The 20,239-nt window shown below is 46.5% G+C and overlaps 1 protein-coding gene across 1 annotated transcript in view; it reads right to left on the bottom strand.

Moving 5' to 3' along the window:
• Positions 1–20,239, bottom strand: part of BMP7 (bone morphogenetic protein 7) — a 40,026-nt gene that overhangs the window by 10,397 nt on the left and 9,390 nt on the right. The window contains exon 2 of the mRNA XM_057378603.1: positions 5,692–5,884. Within this exon, the coding sequence (XP_057234586.1) occupies positions 5,692–5,884 (193 nt within the window). The remainder of the gene's footprint in view (positions 1–5,691; positions 5,885–20,239) is intronic.

Below are 20,239 nucleotides of genomic sequence, written 5' to 3'. Positions count from 1 at the left end.
CTCACTGTCCCCATCCCCCTGTCAGCCCTGTTATTTCGAGTTGACAAGTGGTAGTAAACACTAATGAGGGCTTCCAAGTGGGATAAAAATAAATGGGAAAAAAAAAAAAAAAAAAAAAGAGCAGTGGTGAAGGTGAGTCTGGGCAATTTCCATTACCCTGCCAGACAAGGTGACCTCAGTGCCCTGGCTCACCTGGCCCTGTCCTGTGTCCCCTGCCCCCATCAGGTAATTCCTGAGCACATAGAGCACACCTGGCAGCTGTGCCATCCTGCAGCAATYACAAAAATCAGTGTTTTAAACAGTWACCACACAGTGACAYCTYRCACCAGCCTYTGAATGGCTTCACAAAGGTGGGTGAACCCCTCCTGCTTCTGTTTTAAAGCACGAAACACTCGAGGCATGGATGTGTTGAATTCTTATTGATTCAGTTTCTAAGSCAGGAGCACAATCCTCTCCTCCTGACTCACATTCTAACYCCAGAGGGGCTGTTTGGGTCACAGRCAGCCCAAGGACAGAGCTGGAATGGAGGGAAGGGGTCTCTTCACGTCCAGGTTTGAGCAGGTGGAGGGAGGARAAGGCAAAAAGGGCATCTGGGAGGGTGAGAGGAGATGTGGGGGCTCAAAGACATCTGTTTGGATTAAAAACCTGCCGCATCCAGATTCCAGTTTGCTTGGTGTCATTGCTTAAAGTCAGCTGCAGCTGTCCAAAGACAAGCTTAGGAAAATATTTTTCAGACTTTCCTACTTTGAGAGGGCCCCAGGATCTCCCTGGGCCTCTCCCTGGCACGTTTGCAACACCCTCTGTACACAGACCTGCTGCAGTCCTCCTCCCACACCTTCCCTGCCCTGGGATCCCCTGCTTGTCCTTCCCTCTCCCTCCCCACTGATCCAAACCCTCTCCATGCCCTGGRAAGGAATCACCAGCCAGACCCAGCCCTGCCAGGTGAAGGGATGTCCACAGCAGCAATGCATTTTGCTGGAGGTGTTTTCCARGGATTGCTCTGAAAACTGGCTGTGCTGGTGGTGAAAGAGATCTGTGTTAATTCTGTCGAATCTAGGGGAAAATCAAATTCGCTTTAAAATTTCAGCAGATTCTTAACTCTGGTTTGTGTGCTTCTAGCAGCTGTGCTGCCTTTCCTACCCAGGCTGGGGAAGGGTAAAATCCAGCTCTCAAAAGTTGATTAAAAGTGGCAGTGGGAGTTTGTTACTGAGATGCAGCATGCTCCCTAAATACTAAGGGAAAAACAGTGCTGAGAGAAATGAGGTTACACACATCCCTCTGACATTTCTGTTTCTGTTCAGCATGGAAGAGCTGCTCATTAGAGCATCACTCATCCCAGCAAGAGACCACTGGGGTGTGCAAAACACCCCCTGCAGCTCCTCAAGCACCTAGGAAGGGCTGTGCCTTGCTAAATTCAAGATTAGTCAGAGTTTTTGCAGGCTGCAGTGGCTTTTAGGAACGGGTGGAAGGAGATAACCAAATGCAGCTCTGCTCTTGGGGAGCTGCAGGATTTCTGTGCTCAAGTTCCCCTGCTGCTTGCTGAGAGATGAGTGTGGTTATCAAGTGACTTGCAGATAAGTCACAAAGTTACTGTCAGTGTTTGCAGATGCTGCCRTGGTGCTGGGGCACAGCATTAAATCAAACTGTGCTGCACCATCCCCAGAATGATCACAGAGGCTCTTTAAAAAGCTCCAAAAATCAAGGCACATCTGCTGCATGGGTTGGGTGGGCCAAGCCTTTCTTGGTTACTAGAATTACATATTTCAACCCACAGCATGGAACCAGACCCCWGTGAGCGGCAGGAAGGGGTCTGGAGAAGGGCTCAGGTTTGATCTGGTGCAGCAGTGCTGGGGTTTGAAGCTCAGCCTAAAGCGTTCCAGCTGCAAGGCAGAGCCAGGAATGCATCCTGCAAGATCTGATTTTTCTGCAGGGCTGGTAACATGAGCGTTCAAATCACTGCCTTTGAAGCCTGTGAAACCCATAATGGCCACAAAGTGAACATGTAACAACTACATTTCAATTACCAAAGGCTGCCCGAGTACCTGGCTTTATTCTCTCCAGTAACAAAACTCCCATCGACTTCAAAGGGATTGGGATTCACTCTGCAGTGAGTGCTGGGTCCAAGGAAATAGGAGATGGAACTCTGGGATGAGGCATTCCAGCTTCAAAAGGTGCAGGCAGAGGGGCAGGATGGAGCTCTGAGGTTTAGGGCAGCTCCACAGTCTGATTTTTTCTGCAGCTTCAGGTTAATAACCTGTGGGTGATGTCCTGACTGAGCACTGGGATCTGCTTGGCTTTCTCTGCTTTTCCAGGAGGAAGGAGACTTGGACAGCACCCCAAGGGCACCTTCAGTTCCCACTGAGAAGGGTCTGTCACCCCAAACATGGACTGGATGTCCTGCTGCTCTCAGCCTTCCCAAGCCAGGCTTTGTAAAACACCTTCCCAGGCTTTTGGGTGAGTGAGCTGTGAAGCCCAACCAGAAGTTGGACATGAGTCACTGGACTTTGAGCTATGAAAAAAGCTCTGAGGTATGTTGTACCAGTCAAAACATCCACTGCTTTMCGTGTTTGTGATATTTGGGACATTTTTGTTCATGAATGTACTTGTTTGCCTAAAGTGAATTAACTGATGCTCTGTGCCTAAAGAATGCTGTGCRTGCCTTTCTACGAAGGAGATGTTGGTTTGAAGAGTTTGCCTTGCAAGGAGAGATTTGGAAAAGTCAGAAAGAACAGGTGATCATTTAGCCTGATTTCCTACAAACACCTGTAATAACATCTCCAGTCCAACAGATATAATTTTTAGTAGTTAAAATCCAAATAGCACCTCATCTGCTGCAAAGGACAGGGCTGGGCTCTCACTTTTACTGCCAGGGTGGTTGGGCTGAGCAGGTGGATGGAGGAAAGGTTTTACCCTTCATCTTTGCTGCTGAGGGGTAGGATTTCAGGAATGGTCTGCTCTGGAAACACCCAGGCCCATGCTTTTCACTGCCAATAAAATGCAGATGAGATGTTGCTGGTTAGATACCTCCAACCTGTCTGAACTCGTGCAGTCATTAACTCGAGCTGCTCACGCCTCTGGTTTATGTGAAACGAGGGCACCACTCACCCCCAAACTGGAGTTTTATCTGGGGTTTAACTGAAAATCAGCACATCTTCAGAGGAAAACCTCCCCTGTAACTCTCAGCCTGGCTGTTCCAGCTCTCCCTGTGCTGTGCTGATGCTCTGGACGTGTTCCTGCTCTCTGCTGTGTGTGAGATGATGCTGAGCTGCCCCAGAGCCCTGCAGGAGCTGCTGTACCATGGGCTCTGCACCAACTCCGAGAGCCCCACACCTTCCAGCTCTCAAAAGGCAATTCCAGCAACATCCTCGTGTCAGAGAGGGAAAACCCAAAAGCAGGAGAGGTTTCCCTGCCTGCGTGGGGGGAAGGCTTGGCTTTGTTTTGCTSCTGTTGCTAACAACGTCAGATGGGGCTGGGGATGAGACAAACAGCCAAGGAAGCATCAAAGTCAACGGCTGCTTTTTGATCAGCACTCGAGAGAGTTTGTTTTCTTTCTCCAATGACACACTGGACTTGGATGGCTGGGCTGTGACAGAGCCGGGTGGAAAATGTCAGTGGAAAAATGCAGGAAAAGAGCAAATATTTTTACAAATGTTAGTGACAATGTTTTTACCTTTGGTCAATCCAAACCAACAGGAATATTTTTTTTTTCAGGATGAAGTGTTCAAAACTCACCAGGGCCTGTGCCAAAATGTATGCAAAAAAGGGAATGTGCAGGAACACTTATTAGAAATAGTGTTCCTGTGGTGAATATGATGCAGTAAAATTGCATCTAATCTTGTGGCTGGAACATCTGTATAATTAGCAAGATTCCTCACCTCTTCCAGACAGTGGCTCATGTATATGCCTGCTTTTTGCATGTATTTTTTTTTTYCTTTAGGAATAAAAATTAGTGGAAGAGACAGTTTGCAGGAGCATTTTCTGCCCCACACAGCTATCCCCAGCAGCACCTTGCCATCCTCCCTAAACAAAGGTGTAASAAACCTGTGGATGCACCACTGTAAAATTGGGATATCAGATCTCATTCTGACCCTGTCACAAGATTCCTGGCGGGCACCTCTCTCACCAGGATCTGAGGGAGAACTTCCCTGGATCTGCTGAGGAGGGTCATTCACAGGAACAGCTTTTTGGCAGTTCCCCAGTGCCCTGGCACACGGGTTAGTGCCTCTTCCCTGCCAGCACATCCACTGCTCTTCTCACAGGGAAAGYCATCCCTGCAGGATTGTACCYGAATAATCTACTCYAGAAATCCAGCAAAGGGAGGCTGCTGCCTCWGGARTGGGCTGAGAGGGAATAAACTCAAATATTATGGTAAGCAGGACATCCAATGGGTCCYGTGCAYARTTCTGGCATAGTTTGAACTTTCACTGTTTGATAAAAATGGATTAATTTTAGCACAGTCCCTAAAGAGTGCAAATAATTGCATTGTTCGAAATGCCAGGAGAGCCATGAGTTTTAGGCTATAAAATTAGAATTTCAGATGTAGAAGAAACACCATTGGTTAAATATTTTTACCGTACAGCAAAGCCAGTAGAAATTCTCACCATTAACAAAAAGTTGACAAGGTTTTCTGACATATTTCAATTTTCTCAGTGTTTTTATTAGCTCTTATAAAACTATAAAGCCAGAGTCCAGATTACACTTTTTTTCTTACCCTTTTGGACTTTTCAMTTTTTAAATCCCTGGTGTTTCTCTTTTCATAAACCTAAATTAGGACTGTAGTATTATTAGCCCATATTTAGTAGTCCTAAAGAAWAAATTCTGACTAGAATGTGACTGTAAATACTTCCCAGGTAAATAAATGCAATCTCACTTTTTGGTAGGATTTGTACGTGAAAGAAATATGTGCAAATGAAACTAAGTGCCTTTGATAAATGGTTTGGGATTGCTGATTAATTGGAACTAAAACCAGATGAGAAAATTGAACATATGTTCTCATTCAAGTTCCCYGGAGGATTTGTCAGGGAGCTTGGCATACATTAATAATTGCTTGGAATGGATTTAATAGCTCATCTTGTAGTTTTGCACATGCAAAACAATCAGTCAATATAAAAAGCATGGTGTCATCTGTCTTTGTTAATTAGGGAGCTCGAATGCCTTTGATAATAAGGGCTGGTAATTAAGGTCCAATTCCAAAGGAAGCATTTGCCACCTCAGGATCCATCAGAGGCAGGAGGAAGCAGGGAGAAGTTGCAGGAATTTTGAAATAGTCCTGGTTTGTGATAGTTTTTCTGCTCTAGCACATGGCCAGGCTCCTGAGAGRGTGGAGCAGAGTGCTGGGGATGGATGGAGGGGTCACAGGGCRCCTCTGCARTGTCACCACACACRGGASCTGTGTGCCAGCAGCAGCAGCAYRGGCTGAGATTCCCRRGAGKGAAAGTCATCCCTGCAGGCTTGAACCTGAATAATCTACTCTAGAAATCCAGCAAAGRGAGGCTGCTGCCTCTGGAGTGGGCTRAGAGGGAATAAACTCWAATATTATGGTAAGCAGGACATCCAATGRGTCSCGTGCATAATTTGAACAGCCCYGATGCCAAACCCAGCCGCTCCTGCTGATGGCACCAGGATTTCCAAAATCACTGGGTGTAACAAACCRTGCCTGTGCCTTCAGCAGGGCTCCCTGAGGCCACTCACCTCCCCGGGTGCTCCTGCAGGACCTGGTAGACGCTGATCTGGAAGGTTTCGTTGTCGAAGCGCTCGCGGATGTAATCCTTGTATATCCTGAACTCGGCCGCCGTCACCGCCTCCCCCTCCGGGATTCGCGAGAGATCAAACCTGAACTCTCGGTAGTGGCAGCGCTGATGGTGAAACTCTCTGTCATGCTCCACTGGAACAGAAAAGCAGCCCATTAGGCACCTGCTTTGTTCCCTTCCCCTGGCCATCAAACACGCTCAAGAGTTGCCACAACAGAAAAGGGCAGGAATATCTGATTGCAGCATCTCGCGAGCCGCTGGGGTCATTAAAGCACATAGGAAATCCCTGCCTCTATCAGGGCCATTATAAGCATATATGTGTTTATCAGGCTCCCTTTGGAGCAGTTTTACAGCTGGCTGGCACAGGGGGCCATTGTGTTTCAATGATTTTTGGCAGCTTTGTGCTTGACAAGTGACTCTGGACATTTGCCACCGATAACGCCCGAGCCGCTGTGGGAAGGAGCTGGGAGAAACAGATGGGGCTTTTCAGGAGCTGCTCTGGGCCTGGCTCTGCTTCTGTCACACACACACATACCCACACATCACAGACACAAATTCCAACCCTTGGGGTTTTTCGTGCCAGTGACCCACATTTGGTGCCAGCTGAACTCATCACAAGCTCACGGCTCTGCTCTGTAGGGTCCAAGCTTTCATTTTAAAGGATCTTTAGTGCTCAGCACTGGGAAGAAAATGTTCAAAGTGAGGAYCTTCTTCCACCTCCCAGCCCAGACTGTGAAATAACAAATGCCAGATCATCCCAGGCTGGTTTTGGATGTGTGCTGCCCCACGGGGTGACAGCTCTGCCTGTCCCCTGATGCACAGCTGATGGTCCCCTGTAACCCTCCCCATGGACACGGAAACAGGGGGTCAGTGCTGGGAGGAAACAAAGATTTGAAGGGGGAGGCGAGGTGTCAGTGCCCCAGCCTGACACAGGAGGCAAAGCCCCCTTCCTGGAACAAATTCCAAATTAAACAGACAAGTCAGACAAAGGAAAAGGGGGAAACGGAGGCATAAGGGGATGAACCGACTCGCCCAAGGTCACCACACGTGACATTTTAAGAGCTGAGGTTTGAACTGGGGACTTCCTATATGTCCCAGCCCTGTCGTCTGTCCACTTGACCTCTCTGCAGCTTGACTGCACAATTCAAGTAGTTAGCTCTGAGATTTCCTTGGCAAAGAATGTGTGTCTTTCTGCAGGCCTGATTTTCTCCTGGCAGCAGCAAATCCATTGTGTAAATCCATTGACTTACAGGGAGTTACTCCTGAAAAAGAGGAGTTTCGAGCCCGAATTTGGAAAGCACTGTTTGAATTTAGGGTGCTGCGTGCTACAAACACAGATGAGCATGGTCAGGGTGTCCCCAGGGCAGGGACAGAGCGTGGGGAAGCTCTGGGAGTGGGGCTGTGTCTGAACAAAGAGCAGGTTCTGCTCTGCTGGCCGAGCTTCAGCCCCTGGCCATGGACTCCTGCTCCTCTCTCACATCCCTTCTGTGAGGAGTCCAGTTTGCCACTGTGTGATTGCTGCTCAGGGAAATGCTTCAGCGCTCTTACTCATGGCTGGGATTCAGCTTGGAGGAGGTTTTTAGGTATGAAACCTCTGAACTTTCCAAWTCAGAGGTGATTAAGTTCAGCAAATGGTTTTATAGGTTGGGCAGTCTCTGTTGCACCTCTGGCTAAAACATCATGGGCACACCATTTAATGCCTCACACCCTGATGTGGAGGAGTTTTGTGAATATTCACCAGGGTTTGTAAATATTCTCTAGTGTTTGTAAAAGAGCTGGCAGGCTAAAACTGCCCTGGACCTGCTAGCAACACTACTAAATGCACCCCAATCCCTTTCCTCCTTCTAAAAAAATAAGAGTTAAAGAGTGTGACTTTGCTTTAAAGGAATTCGTCTGCACCTAAATTATACAGGGAAGGAAAAAATACTTTAATATGGAATCGGTCCTTTAACCACAACTATAGAAAAATGAATATAATGCTGTGTGGGTTTATTTGTAGCTGTTAGCAGTGGGATGCACAAATAGGATTGGTTTCCAAAGCCATGGGAAGGCTGAATTTCCAGAGCAAGGTGGGTGCAGATTTTCAGTACATGTGTGATGACAGCTCCATCAGCCAACACTGGCCTTTAGCTGCACTTTACACACAAGGTCTGACAACAAACACGTGAAGATGAAACTTTTTGGGGKGCTGCTAAAGTTCAGGGCAATTCCCACTGCTGAGCCCTAGGAAAAAAATGTGTCGTGTTAGTATGAAAAATTAACGGCCAGGGTTATAAAATAAAGAGCCCCAAAGTTTGAACTTTCCCATGCTTTGCAGATGTTGGGATATAGGGTTTTGGCCTGAGCCATCTTTAGTGTTAAAGTAAACATTCCTGTGGCTATAGTCATTAAGATCATGAAAATATGTGGATATGTAACTGAAGAAAGAATCCCAAGAAACCCTTCAACTCTGTGTTTATTGTTTTTCCCCTTTTTCTTTGCACTCTGGACCTATCTGCTGACCCAGAAGTAACAAATCCTTTCAGAACTAATTTATGAGAAACACTGACCCTGAATCAACATCTGTTAGATGACTGCAGTAAATCTTATTACATAATTAAACACCAAAATCTATGTTAAAATAACGTTAAGGGCCTGACTCGAACTCATAAAAGCAGGACTCTTCATTATGAAGGCTGAAACCCTATCCCTAAGTCATGCTGCTGTGTGCTGGTATTTGGGAACATGTGGTACACTACATCTGATCAAGCACTTTTTGTGGACCCCTGTAATACCTTGAGCTCAGCAGCACRGGGTAAGCAGGGGAGCATTCAAGGAGTCTGAGTTTCCTGGGTTTGATGGGTGTTAGACCTCTGACAATGCTGCAACTGGGTCATTTCCAGTTAATTACCTGAGCAGTTGGAAGGGGGAGAGTGGGGGCAGCTTAAAAAAAGGACAGGGGGGAATAGAGGTATTTGGAGTATTCACTGAAACAGTCTCCAGAATTGCTTCAGCTCTCTGAATGTGACTGGAGTTTCTCCATTACATTTATAAAATCCATGATCCTTATTGAGAAGAACCTTTTGGTCATTCTTGCAGGACTCAGTCTCAGCTGTTTGTCAGCTAAATTAATGCTAAATTAGTGCTAAATTAATGTAAAATGCTCCCTTRCAAAACATCAAGCATTTTGAATATTTGCTGGATAATGCTTCACAGCCCTCCTGCCCACAGAACTCCAACTCATGTTCATCCCAGGCTCAGARTCCTTACAAACCTACTGCCCAAAGGTTTTGGTGAATGGTTTTAGCTRATTTCAAACACTGGAAATTCCAGCTCACAATTCAAATGCCTTGGCAAGGCAGCTGCTTGGAGAGGAAGCCAAAGCTCTGGATGTGCAATCAAAGGTTGTAAAATAGGAAAAGGAAGAACACCCTTGAAAAATACTTCTGCTATGAAACAGACTGTGGGAAAACAGTGGATTTCCTCTCCTTAAAAAACAATCCAAAGTCACTCACAGGACGATGAGTGTGTAAACATGAGCCTCTCCTCAGCCTTAGAAGTGGTGCTGCATTTCAGAGGMAAAACCACTGCAGACAAATTCTGACCTAATTTAACACCTGGCTTAAAATCTGCGCGAGTAAAATAACTCTTGGCATGGTGAGCATGGCAATAAATTGGAGCTGTGGGGATGAGGATCATCAGACACTCCCTCTGGAACAGTCCTTTGGGAAGGGAAAGGTGGAGACGCTGGGAGTTGTGGAATGGAGCAGGACAACAGACATGAGAAAATAAAATAAAATAAGCAGGAGACCAAAAATCCCGAGGGACAATTAAGGTGATGCAGCCAAAACAAGSAATATCTCAGGCTGGTGGTTATCAGGAACTCGGCCACACCTGTCACAAATATGCAAGTCAGACCAGCACCTCTGAAAGCCTGGCCTTGCCTATCTGTGCAGGATCTCTCAGGATCTGATTCTCAGAGGGCTCCCAGCTCTCTGAAGTCCTTTGTCTCTTCAAACCTCTGTTGTGGTCTGGAGGTGATGCAAGAAAGGGCAGGACACAGGTTGTGCAATGACAGGGATGGTTAAAAGAAAACAGGATGGATACATGTGCTCAGGTGTGAAGTAGCMAGGTATCAGATCCAAAAATATGGGAAAGCTGGAGATAAAATGTCAACAAATACTGGGTGCTTGTTCTGACGTGTGCTGAAGATGCAGAACTTGAAAACAGCAGGAAACAGGGATGAAAAGCTGTAGATGTTGACTTGGAGAAACTTGGTCAAYGCCAGTCCTAAAAAAGTGATGCTGGACAGAAAACCTTGTGGTCCCCAGGTGCCCAAACTTCCAAAGCAAATGACACATCAGCATAAAGCTGTGAAACTTAAACTGATCCCATGTTCGCTCGCTTTCACAGCAAAATCTTCTGAGACTTAAAAATCAGCACCCCAACTGTTTGCAGCTCCCCTATAAATCACTGCTGGCAAGTGCAAAGCCATCCTGAGCTCATTCTGCAAACGCTGCTCAGTCCCCTCTGGGGTGTGACAGAGATCTCAGGTGGGTAGGGCCCACAGGTGACAACCAGGATTATTCTGAGGCATAGCTTGCAGTGTTGGTATTCCTCTGGACACATCCCAGCTCAGCCCTGAGCCCAGCACAGTAGCACAGTGTCAATCACCACGTGTTGAGCAAAGAACCAGTGAATCGCAGCAAGATTTATCCCAACAATGACTGTGTTCAAAAATAATTATTAGCGAAGCTAATTATTATTATCTAAACTCCAGGGAAGTCAATAGAAATTATTTCACTAATCTCAGTTGTTTTCATGGGAGGCCAATTTACCTGCTTAAGTATTTTTATGCTTTTGTTTTCTGAAGATGCAAAAAATTTATCTATAAAGTCAACATCAGATAGATTCTGTGCTCAGGTTGCCAAACTGGGAAAGCTTTGGTAATTCCATACCTCTTCCTCCCTGGCACATTTGGGTGATGCACTTAAAATACATTTTGAATACATAAACAAGYTAAAACTTAAATTTTCTCATTAATGCTTTCACCTGATAATATGTTAATTGTTTTTATGAGGCATTTTGAGAGCAGTTGTCTCATTTATTGTAGAGCTTACAACAATTAGAGCTACTTGTTTCTCATTTACAATGGAAAAAGGCAGCAGGAGGAATGTGCAGTAGGGTGTCTGTAACTCCTTCACTCYCAAAAAAGGCCAGAAGGGATTTGTAAAGGACTTTAATCTCAAATAGATTAAAGCTCCTGAATTCCTGAGACTGAAAGATAAGTCAAAGGAAAATAAGATTCTAAAAAACAACACCCCCTCAGCCTCCAGCAGCGGCCTCAGCAACCCCTCCGAGATTTGGATGCCAAAAAAGAACTGCCATKAAGGTCTGACAGGTTTTCAGGGTCTACCTGTGTGGTGAGTTTAAAGGGTAGGAAAGGYTTTATCTGCTTTTCCTCCGGCAGCTGCAGCCCTACAGAAAATGATCTCTATTTCCTGAGGTGGCTGGGGGCTGCCTGGCTTGTCCTGAGATCCAGTGGATTCATCTCAGCCCTTGTGTTTTCATGAAAGAACAAACTAAACTCTGATTTACATGCTTGCACCCAGCAGTGCAAAATATAATTCAGATTTTCCGAGTAAATTTACTTTCATTTCCCATCATCGCCACCCCCTGGGATGGAAGCCAAAGCTTCAGCAGCTCTGTGGCATCACTCGGGTGCAGAGCAGGAGATTCCCAGGAATCAGCTGCCCCAGGACCAGGGCTCCCAGCCCTTCCAGCCTGCGTGTCCTGCTGCTTCCAAAGGGAATCTCCACTCCTATCTCCTGCCTCGCCCTCCCAAATCCCTTGGGAAGCGTATTCAACTGCACAAAAATTCTCCCTTTCCCAGATGAGCTTTTGGGTGGATCCCACCTGTCCCAGCTCCCTGCAGTGCCCCAGAGCAGCGTGGCAGGAGGAGCAGGGACCTCCCAGCAGGGCAGGAGGGTGGCCAGGGCCACCCTTTGAGTTTGGGGCTCGCGGCCCTTGTGAAACCGCGCCGCAAATTTTCGGGATGCCAAATTCGGATGGGATCCTAATTAACAGGCATTAAATGTTCCCTCTATAAATTGCGCTTCTTTGTCTCTAAATTGGTGGATAAAACCATGGTGCTTATGAAATATGGGCCTTTTCTCCTTATGATGATGCTGAGGTTCAAGAAGGAGGAAACCAATTCTGGGAGGATCCAGAGGTTTGTGCAGCTGAAAGAGCCCACTGGGCTCTGCAGGAGCCTTGATTGAGCAAGAAATGCAGGGTCAGTCCTTATATTCCTTCCAAGGAGAAGGGAGACTCTTAATAAAGATTGCAATAATGTCATGCCAGGCCACAGTCTGCARAGGCACATGTTTCCCTCCTCATTGTGCTTGACAGCAAGAGTTACAGGGGCAGTGGCAGGAAATTTATAATGGCAAGAATTTGGGAATGCAGAGTCCTGTGATTGGTTTTCATTTGTTTCATTCTCTCAGCTCCGTGATTTACATGCTGACATTAGGCAGCTGAAGGAGCAGTTACAGAAATATTTGCAGAAATAGTCRAAGAATATAAATTGGGAGTTCTATAAATGGAGTAGGGCAAATGTCCTGGGGTGTGTGATGGGATTTTTTTTTTTTTAAGAGTGATAAAAACAGTATTTGGACGGCCTTTTACATGGAACAATTGCAGCTCTCCAAGTCATCTAGAAGCTAGTGCAGGTTTTTGGAGAAACCTAAGGTAAAACAAATACAGCTGAGATTTTGGTCTGTGAGATAAATAACTCATTATATTTATAACTCATTAATGCACCCCATCAGCAGGGAGTGCTGCCATCCTGCCAMTTCTGGAAGCAGAGCCTGTCCTTGAAGCACAGGCTCAGCACCCCCAGACATTTGGGGGGCTCTGGGCTCACTGCCCCAGCCCTGTCCTGGTGCCTTTGCAAAAAGGGGATGCTCAGAGCAAGGCAGAGCTCAGCAGAAGGTACCCTGCACCCAGCAGCTCATGGACCCATTTTACAGGCAGGTAGAAGGAGGAGAAGGTGATAAACTGCTTCTTGCTGGTAAATTCAGCGTGCCAGGGAAAAGTCCTGCCCCATCCATGGGTGGAGAGAGGGACTAATGGATGAATTTCAAATAAGATGAAAACCAGGCTCCATAAATCCTGATTCCTAGGCCCAGAGGTTGGAAATTCTTCAGTGCTCACTCTGCAAAGTGATCTGGGGTAAGCATTTTTGCTTTGGAAGGGGGAAAAAAAACCCTCTGGAGTTAATATTCTCCCTTTAGCCATCACTTCATTTTTTCAGCTTTCAGCATGGAGGTGGCGTTGCCAGCAAGACCACCTAGCCACAAACCCAGCAGGGAGCTTCCAAAATTCTTCTAAACACTGACTCCTTGTTATAAATTGAAAAGTGGTAATAGCAACAGTGCATATCACATCTGTGCCAGGCTCCAGGCCTGGGAAGCAGCAGCCTCCCTACTGCAGAACACAACTTGGAAAGATCYTTTCAGTCCACACATGTATCAGCATTAGCCATTTCTTTGTCAACAAATCCCTTAATACGTACCCTTTCTATCATGTACAGATGTCCAAAAAATAATGGAATACTGTACTACAAGATTAAACACTTTAATGTCAGCATATGTGTTGCATGACTCGGAACAATGGTATCATTGTGCGTGTGCAAACAGCCGGGCGAGGGAAGATGGGTTTAATTATCTCCAAAGCAGCAGCAAGTTCTTCCTAAATCAAACTCTATCCAGCAGAGACTGTTCAGGATAGAAATTGGTGTTTCTCCCTTTGTGGGGTTTTTAAATTGGTGTTTCTCCCTCGCTGGTGTGGGGTCAGTGTTGTACCCATGTCCGGCAGGGCTGTGGAGCACCTGCAGCCCTGGGAGCCACGTGCCACCACAAAATGTGCTGTGGGGASCAGAGGATGCTGTCAGTCACCACATCCTCTCACCCCATGTGTCACCCAGGAGGCTTTTGAGTCAGAATTCCTAAGAATGGCAGATGGCAAAGGAGGAAGCAGTGCACGCTGCCTTCTGAACTTGCAGACAATCCCTGCCAGGATCTCTCTGCAGACACTTCCAGGCAATGCTGGATGGTAAAACCATTCCTTCTTAAAGAACATCCATGAAATATCAGTGCAGGTTATGCACAGGTAATCCATTTTCTCTCCCRAGTGTGTCCTGATGGGTACCCGCTGTGGTTTCTGTGCTGAAAGCAGAGCCAGACGGGATGAAAGGTATTGTGAAAAATTTACACGTGGGACTGCTCTGCGAGCACCAAACCCTCCTAATAGTAAACAGACTGATGGTGGTGTGACTCCCGGGGCTGTTWGCTGTGTCTGTGTGTGCATCTGGGGAAAGCAAAGTTAAATAAGCAGGGAAGGGCTGTGTTTCTCCAGAATACCTTATTCACAGCCCTGTCACGGGAAACACGGCAGCACATGGAGCTGCAATCCATCTGCAGCTGCTGTAACACACTGAGCATTGCTGTGGGATTTGAGGGGTGTGAGGGAATGGAGAACTGGGGGGATGACAGCGGAAAGAAAAAAAAATGGGAGTTCACAAAGCTGTTCCTTTTGACAAACTCCTATTTCTACCTTCRTCTTCCAGGAATTCACTATTAGGAAATCTCCTGCAGGGCCTTCCTCACCAGGGTCTCAATCCTTGTTTCTCTTCCTCCTTTCACAGCAAAGGGGGAGCCCAGGATGGTGCAGATGTGCCCCAGCAGCTCTCTGTTCCCAGCACCTCCTGGGTGCCTTTTTTCCTGGAGGGACAAACTGGAGCTGTGGTGATGCTGCAGAACATGGCTCCTCCTGTGTCCTGCCAACCACCCAGTGCTGTGGGCACCAGAAATGCCCCAATCTCTCACCCTGGCACCTGGAGCAGAGTGAATTGAGGCTGGCATTTCCCCAACAGAGCAGGCTGCTGTGTCTCTGTGTTCCTGAAGGATGGGATGTACCCGGGCAGCAGCTCCRAGCCAGGGGCTCCTGCAGCTCCCTGCAGGRCTGYGGGTGCAGGGGACAGGCTGAGSTGGGTGCACAGCCCCCCAAAAGCAGCCTCCTCTCTACCCCCTGCTCCAGCAACACCCCTGGAGTCACACTGAGCAGCGAGCAAAAAAAGCACAGGCAGAAGCTCATCACTGCTCTGCTTTCTTTTCTCAGCACAGCAGGGAATAACCCAGCAGAGAGCAGAGCCATGCTGCTGTCTAACACATCCCCTAAGCCCTAAATCCTCTGYGTGCAGCTGTGGGAGCTGTGTGGAGATGCAGGAGCACATTTTTCTTTTCCCCCTCTGAGCAGAGATGATTTTTGCATTCTGCTCTGTGCAATTGAGGGCACAGCAYGGTTTTTTTTCCCGGGGCTGGGGGATCCCAGGGAAGCTGTGCCAGCCTCAGGTGTGAATTCAAAGTCACACATTTTGCCAGTGCATCCAAGGGTCATGGAGATAGCGGCAGTCTGGGGAGGAATCACAGYGGGGATCAGGCTGAGGTGGCAGCCAGAACACAGAAAAAGGGAGATCTGGAGGAGGGGAAAGCAGGGCCAGGGGTGTCTCAAGGGAGAAGAGGCTGCAGAGCACAAAGAGGGAGAAAATCAAGTGGCAATAGGGTTYAGTGAGAGAAAGAATCCCCCATTCCAGCCACTCGACAAATGGGGCCCCAGGTGCTTCCTGCAACCTGCTCTGAGCCYGAGCAGCTCTGAAAACCTCACTGATGCAAAAACCAGCAGGCTGCTCTGACTGTCTGTGCACACAGCACTGAGCACATGGAAACAGCCCCAGCCCCAGCAGGGAGACAAGGGGCTGAACAGATCTGCTCAGAAATGAAGTGTATTCAGCCAGGGGAGATACGGGGCAGTGAGAGCTACAGGAAAATCCTAAAATAGGGAGAAAAACCCACAAAGGGAGGATTAAACACCCCTGCAGGAAGATGGGAGAGTGCTGGGAGCACCTCGAGATGCCAGTGGCATGAGCAGAGGGAATGCAAATGAACACCAAATCGTGAAATCTTCAATGCAATGATTTGATCACGCAGACACGCAACAGGATCAAACCTTCCCCTTGCATTTAAGACAAATATGATGTTGTAAATGTATTTGATAAATTAGACACTGTTCATGGTAAACAGCCTGAGTCAGAAATCTTGGGAAGGTCACTCACTGCCTGAGCATTGCTGATGTGTTTATACAAAATAGACAGAAGTGGTTAAAGGTATCTCTGGTGCCTGGAGAGACAGTTCCAAATCTTCCTTCCAGGACCAAAAGAACTTTATGGAAGTTCTGCTCATAATCCGATGCTTTTAAGTTCATATGCTAATTATCTTCTACTGCAGGAGTTTTTCCAAGCTGCTCTGTTTCTTATTTCTATTGCTGTGTCATTATAAAGCATAAAGTTACTTAAGACAGCAAAAGATTCAGCAACACTTGCAAAACTGATAGAGAAAGAAGGACTGGATTCTGGACTGGTACAGCTGGTTTAAGGTATTTTAGAAATAAATGAAATCAAATGAGAATTTATAATCCTTCCTGAGGTCTGGATTCCATCAGACTAAACTCATTAGGCATTAAGGTGCAGGTGCAGCTAAATAAAGGATTGTTCTGCTTTTCTTAATGCCATAGATTCACATCTTGAGTTCAAAATAAAAGTCTTTTAAAAGCACATGTATATATTGTGCATCTACTGGCAACACTTGAAAGAGAAAGCTCAGCTGATGGAATCTTCAAATGCCTCATTTTTGCCAAAGGAATGTGCCCATTTCTGCACCAGCTGCGCTGAGGGACACGAGCAGRGAAGTGACTGGACATTGCCCTCCGAAGGCTCCTTCATTTCGTTTGCATTAGACCTCCTTTCATCTTCTGAACAGCTGCACAAACAAATAGCATCAATCTAATTAATCCTCCTTTAATATCCTATTGCCACAACAGTTCCAGCATCCCCCAAACACGGAGCAGTGTGAGCCTACACCTGCACGGGCTYCCCAGGAGCAGCACTGCCAGGGAATCCAGCCTTTCTTGTGGTTCACTGGCATTAAAGGAAAATAATTCAAAAACCAGTTTCCCAGGTTTGAACCCACAGCACTTCAGCTGGATTTCTCAGCTGAAATCCCAGATTCTGGTTTTGTTGAGAGAGCAGTTTGGGGGATATTATAAAATAAATAGCCAATATCAGGCATGGGGTTACCAGATAAGGATCTGAGCCTTTGATTGCGATGAGCAAAATCTCAGCTTGGAATGTATACACAGAGCTGTGCCCCAAGACCAYGGCCAGCTGGGCCCTTCCAGCTTTTCTGAGCACTAAAAAACATCTGCAGCTCCAGGCCAGGCATGAGCTGGGAGTTTAGGGGACAGCAAACTATTGAGGGGAAAGATCCTGCTGCCCCAGAGGGGAGATCCCTGCCAGAGCAGTGCTCTCCTTGCACCCAGGCTGCCACAACCATTGCCTGCTTCTCAGGTGTTCTGTGCCTGGGAGGTCCAGTGGTATTAACACACTTTATAATTATTATACAGAAATGAAGTGTCTGCAGGGATGTTTGGGAAAATAACCATTAGAAACTTCAGTTCTTGCTTACAAAGACACACTGTGGAGTGCCCTTCCTCGTGCAAGTGCGACTTTGTGACCTAGTTCACATTTTTGTTTGAGATCATCATGTTTCCTCTGTGCTGCCAAGAGAGCAGAGCTCAGGTGGGGCACTGGGATTGGGACAGGGGACCTGGAGAGGAGGTCACTGCYTGGAATGACCCTTCCTGCCAGCACCACATGTCCTCTCACTGTCTCTCAACCTGTGATGGGATTTAAACTTTATCCTTAGGAGCTTTTTGCTTTCTAGGAATATTTCCTGTGCAGCACATTTGTTTTATTGAGAAATAGGCAAGCGGCTGTTTATTTTTTTATTAACTCTATACAGCCCTGAAAGCCATGAATATTAAAGAACTGTGAGCTGCTGACATCCAYGTGTATTCCTGTTGGCAGATGTAAAATGTTGGTGCCTCAGTGTGATGGCAAGTTTAAACTGTTATTTCAGCAATGTCCTCAGGAAGATAAACAGGAATATATTCGTGCATAGAGAATGTGCATATGTCTGTCCCCTTTACACTTTAAACGTTGGTGGCCCATGCCTCAGGCATAACGGCATCTGAAGGTGAGGCAAAGATTTATTTGCACTTTAATTCCCACCCACGATCCCCATTATACAAGAGGAATTTTCTTTTGGTACAAGATAAGCCCATCAGTGACATCAGCAGCACCTAGCCCTGCATACCACAGCCCTGCTGGATTCCTGACTCTGAGCCTCTGCTAGGGCTGGGCCATCCCAGCCTCCTGAGTCAGCCCCTAACAACAGCATTTTCTGGTTTGTTTTGGTTTTTGTGCCTCTTCAAACGCAATTTTGCAATTGCAGTTGAGGGGTAAAAGATCAGCTGCTGAAATCTGTCCCTGTGAACTGATGGAACGCAGCTCTCGTCCTGCAGCATGCAAGGGGTRAAAACAGCCCAGAAAGGAGAGTGGGGGGCTGTGAAAGCTCTCTGGAGGAGCAGGGGCACTGAGAAATCTCCTCCAGCTCGGTTTTCTGCCTCCCAAACACTGCTCACCCGCTGGACCACAGCTGCCAGCCCAGRAGGAAAGATTTTCAGTGCATCAGACACTGCTTGGGTTTATCCCCCTCCTCTGCTTTCAGTGGAGCAGCTCTCATCTCCCAGCCSTGGATTAATGAGCAAAATGACAGTTTCTGTTTGCTACAGAAATCTTTGGGAATGCATTTCTGCGTGGTTCTGGATTTCCCCTTGTGTTTCTGCATTCCCTGTGTCGGGYTTTAACTCAGCAGAACCGTCAGGGATTTCCGTGGATGTGGACTCTAATATTCGGGTAATTTAATTACACTGCATGCCATGGAYTGCAGGAACTGTTGTATTCAGAGGTCAAAGTTGTGTCCACACCAATGAGGGAAGTTTTACACCACATGTCTGATTTGCTTCTCCTTTTCACCTGTCTCAGGAGACAAATGATTCATCACACAGTGCTGAAATATCTTCATCTCCTGATTTGGGCCAAGATTTAAGAGTGGTTAYCCAAAAGCTTCTTTTTGAGCGGAGGACAAGATCTGTGCTGAATGATTCTTTTTCAGCTCTTCTCTTCTGCAATTTATTACAAGTATATTTGTGTAATTAGGGGGCCCAGTAGTCATGTTGTTAAAATACAAGTGGGCACATTTATTGTTTCCTCCAAAAGGAAACAACAACTCTCTAGCAGTTCTGGTTTTTCCCTGCCTCAGCTGAACATTTACTGCTTTATGTAGCTAGCAGATTGTGAGGCTAAAGTTACTTCTTTATTTGCCCCCTTTTATTTCTTTTYGTTAAGAAGAAAATTAAAAAAATCCCCTCCATTCTCTTAACAAATGCTGGATTTTTTAAGGATATGGTCAGAAAGGGGAACTTAAAACTCAGCATGATGTTTATAGTGCCACACAAGCTTCAGGAAAAGTGATGTGCAGTACTCTTTATTAACATCTAAAAAGTCCCTGTGGGATTATAATGACTGCAGAGTAATAAACAAATAAAAGTAGTGAGATTGAATTGCTCAGAATATTTTTAGTGATGGAAGCAATGAGTTTTAACCTTGAGAACCAGGGGAAGAGCAGCTTGATGGCATCGAGCATGGGGACAGAAGAAACACCATTAGGAATGGATTCCTGTTAGTGATGATTGGTTATCACTCATGGCATTACAGATGATTTTGTTACATAAATAATTTGTTAAAATATGGATACAAAAGAACTTCTGCTCATCCGAAAGGCAGTTGTGTTCAACGGGGAAAAACTTAGACTGGGATGTTCTGAGAGATTTCCCAGTTGTGCTCARTGGGGAAACTTTACACAGAGATGTTCTGCATGATTTTCCAGTTGTGTTCAACGGGGAAAAACTTAGACTGGGATGTTCTGAGGATTTCTCAGTTGTGTTCAACAGGGAAACCTTACACAGGGATGCTCTGTATCATTTCCCAGTTGTGTTCAGTGGGGAAAACCTTACACAGGGATGCTCTGAGGGATTTCCCAGTTATGTACAGTGGGGAAAACTTAGACTGGGATGCTCTGCAAGATTTCCCAATTGTGTACAGCAGGGAAAACCTTAGACTGGGATGTTCTGAGAGATTTCCCAGTTGTGTACAGTAGATAAAACCTTCCACAGGGATGCTCTGCAGGATTATCGTCCCATCAGCACTGTGGTGCTCCCCCATCACTGAGAGCCTGAAGGGCTCTTGCTCGGTTTAATTATCGCTTAGGGGAAGCTGAGCTTTCCCTCTCCCCTCCTTTTCCTTGTTTGTTCCTTTTTTTAAAGGAAGGCAGCTTTTAAAAGCTTGCCATGAAGATCTAAGTTAAAGGATTTTCTCCACTACAAAGCCTGCATAGTTTCCCAGGCCAGGTGGACCCGATAGCACTGACTGCATGCTGAAAAACCTCATCCCCACCCTTCAGGCACTTTAATTGTAAGCCTTTCCAGATACA

Source organism: Malurus melanocephalus, unplaced genomic scaffold (assembly GCF_030028575.1).
Source record: "Malurus melanocephalus ecotype Western Australia unplaced genomic scaffold, MMel_1.1 scaffold_367, whole genome shotgun sequence".
In the NCBI taxonomy this organism is placed as follows: domain Eukaryota; kingdom Metazoa; phylum Chordata; class Aves; order Passeriformes; family Maluridae; genus Malurus; species Malurus melanocephalus.
Note: the sequence above shows the minus strand (reverse complement) of the source record. Positions and strands in the feature narration are given on the sequence as shown.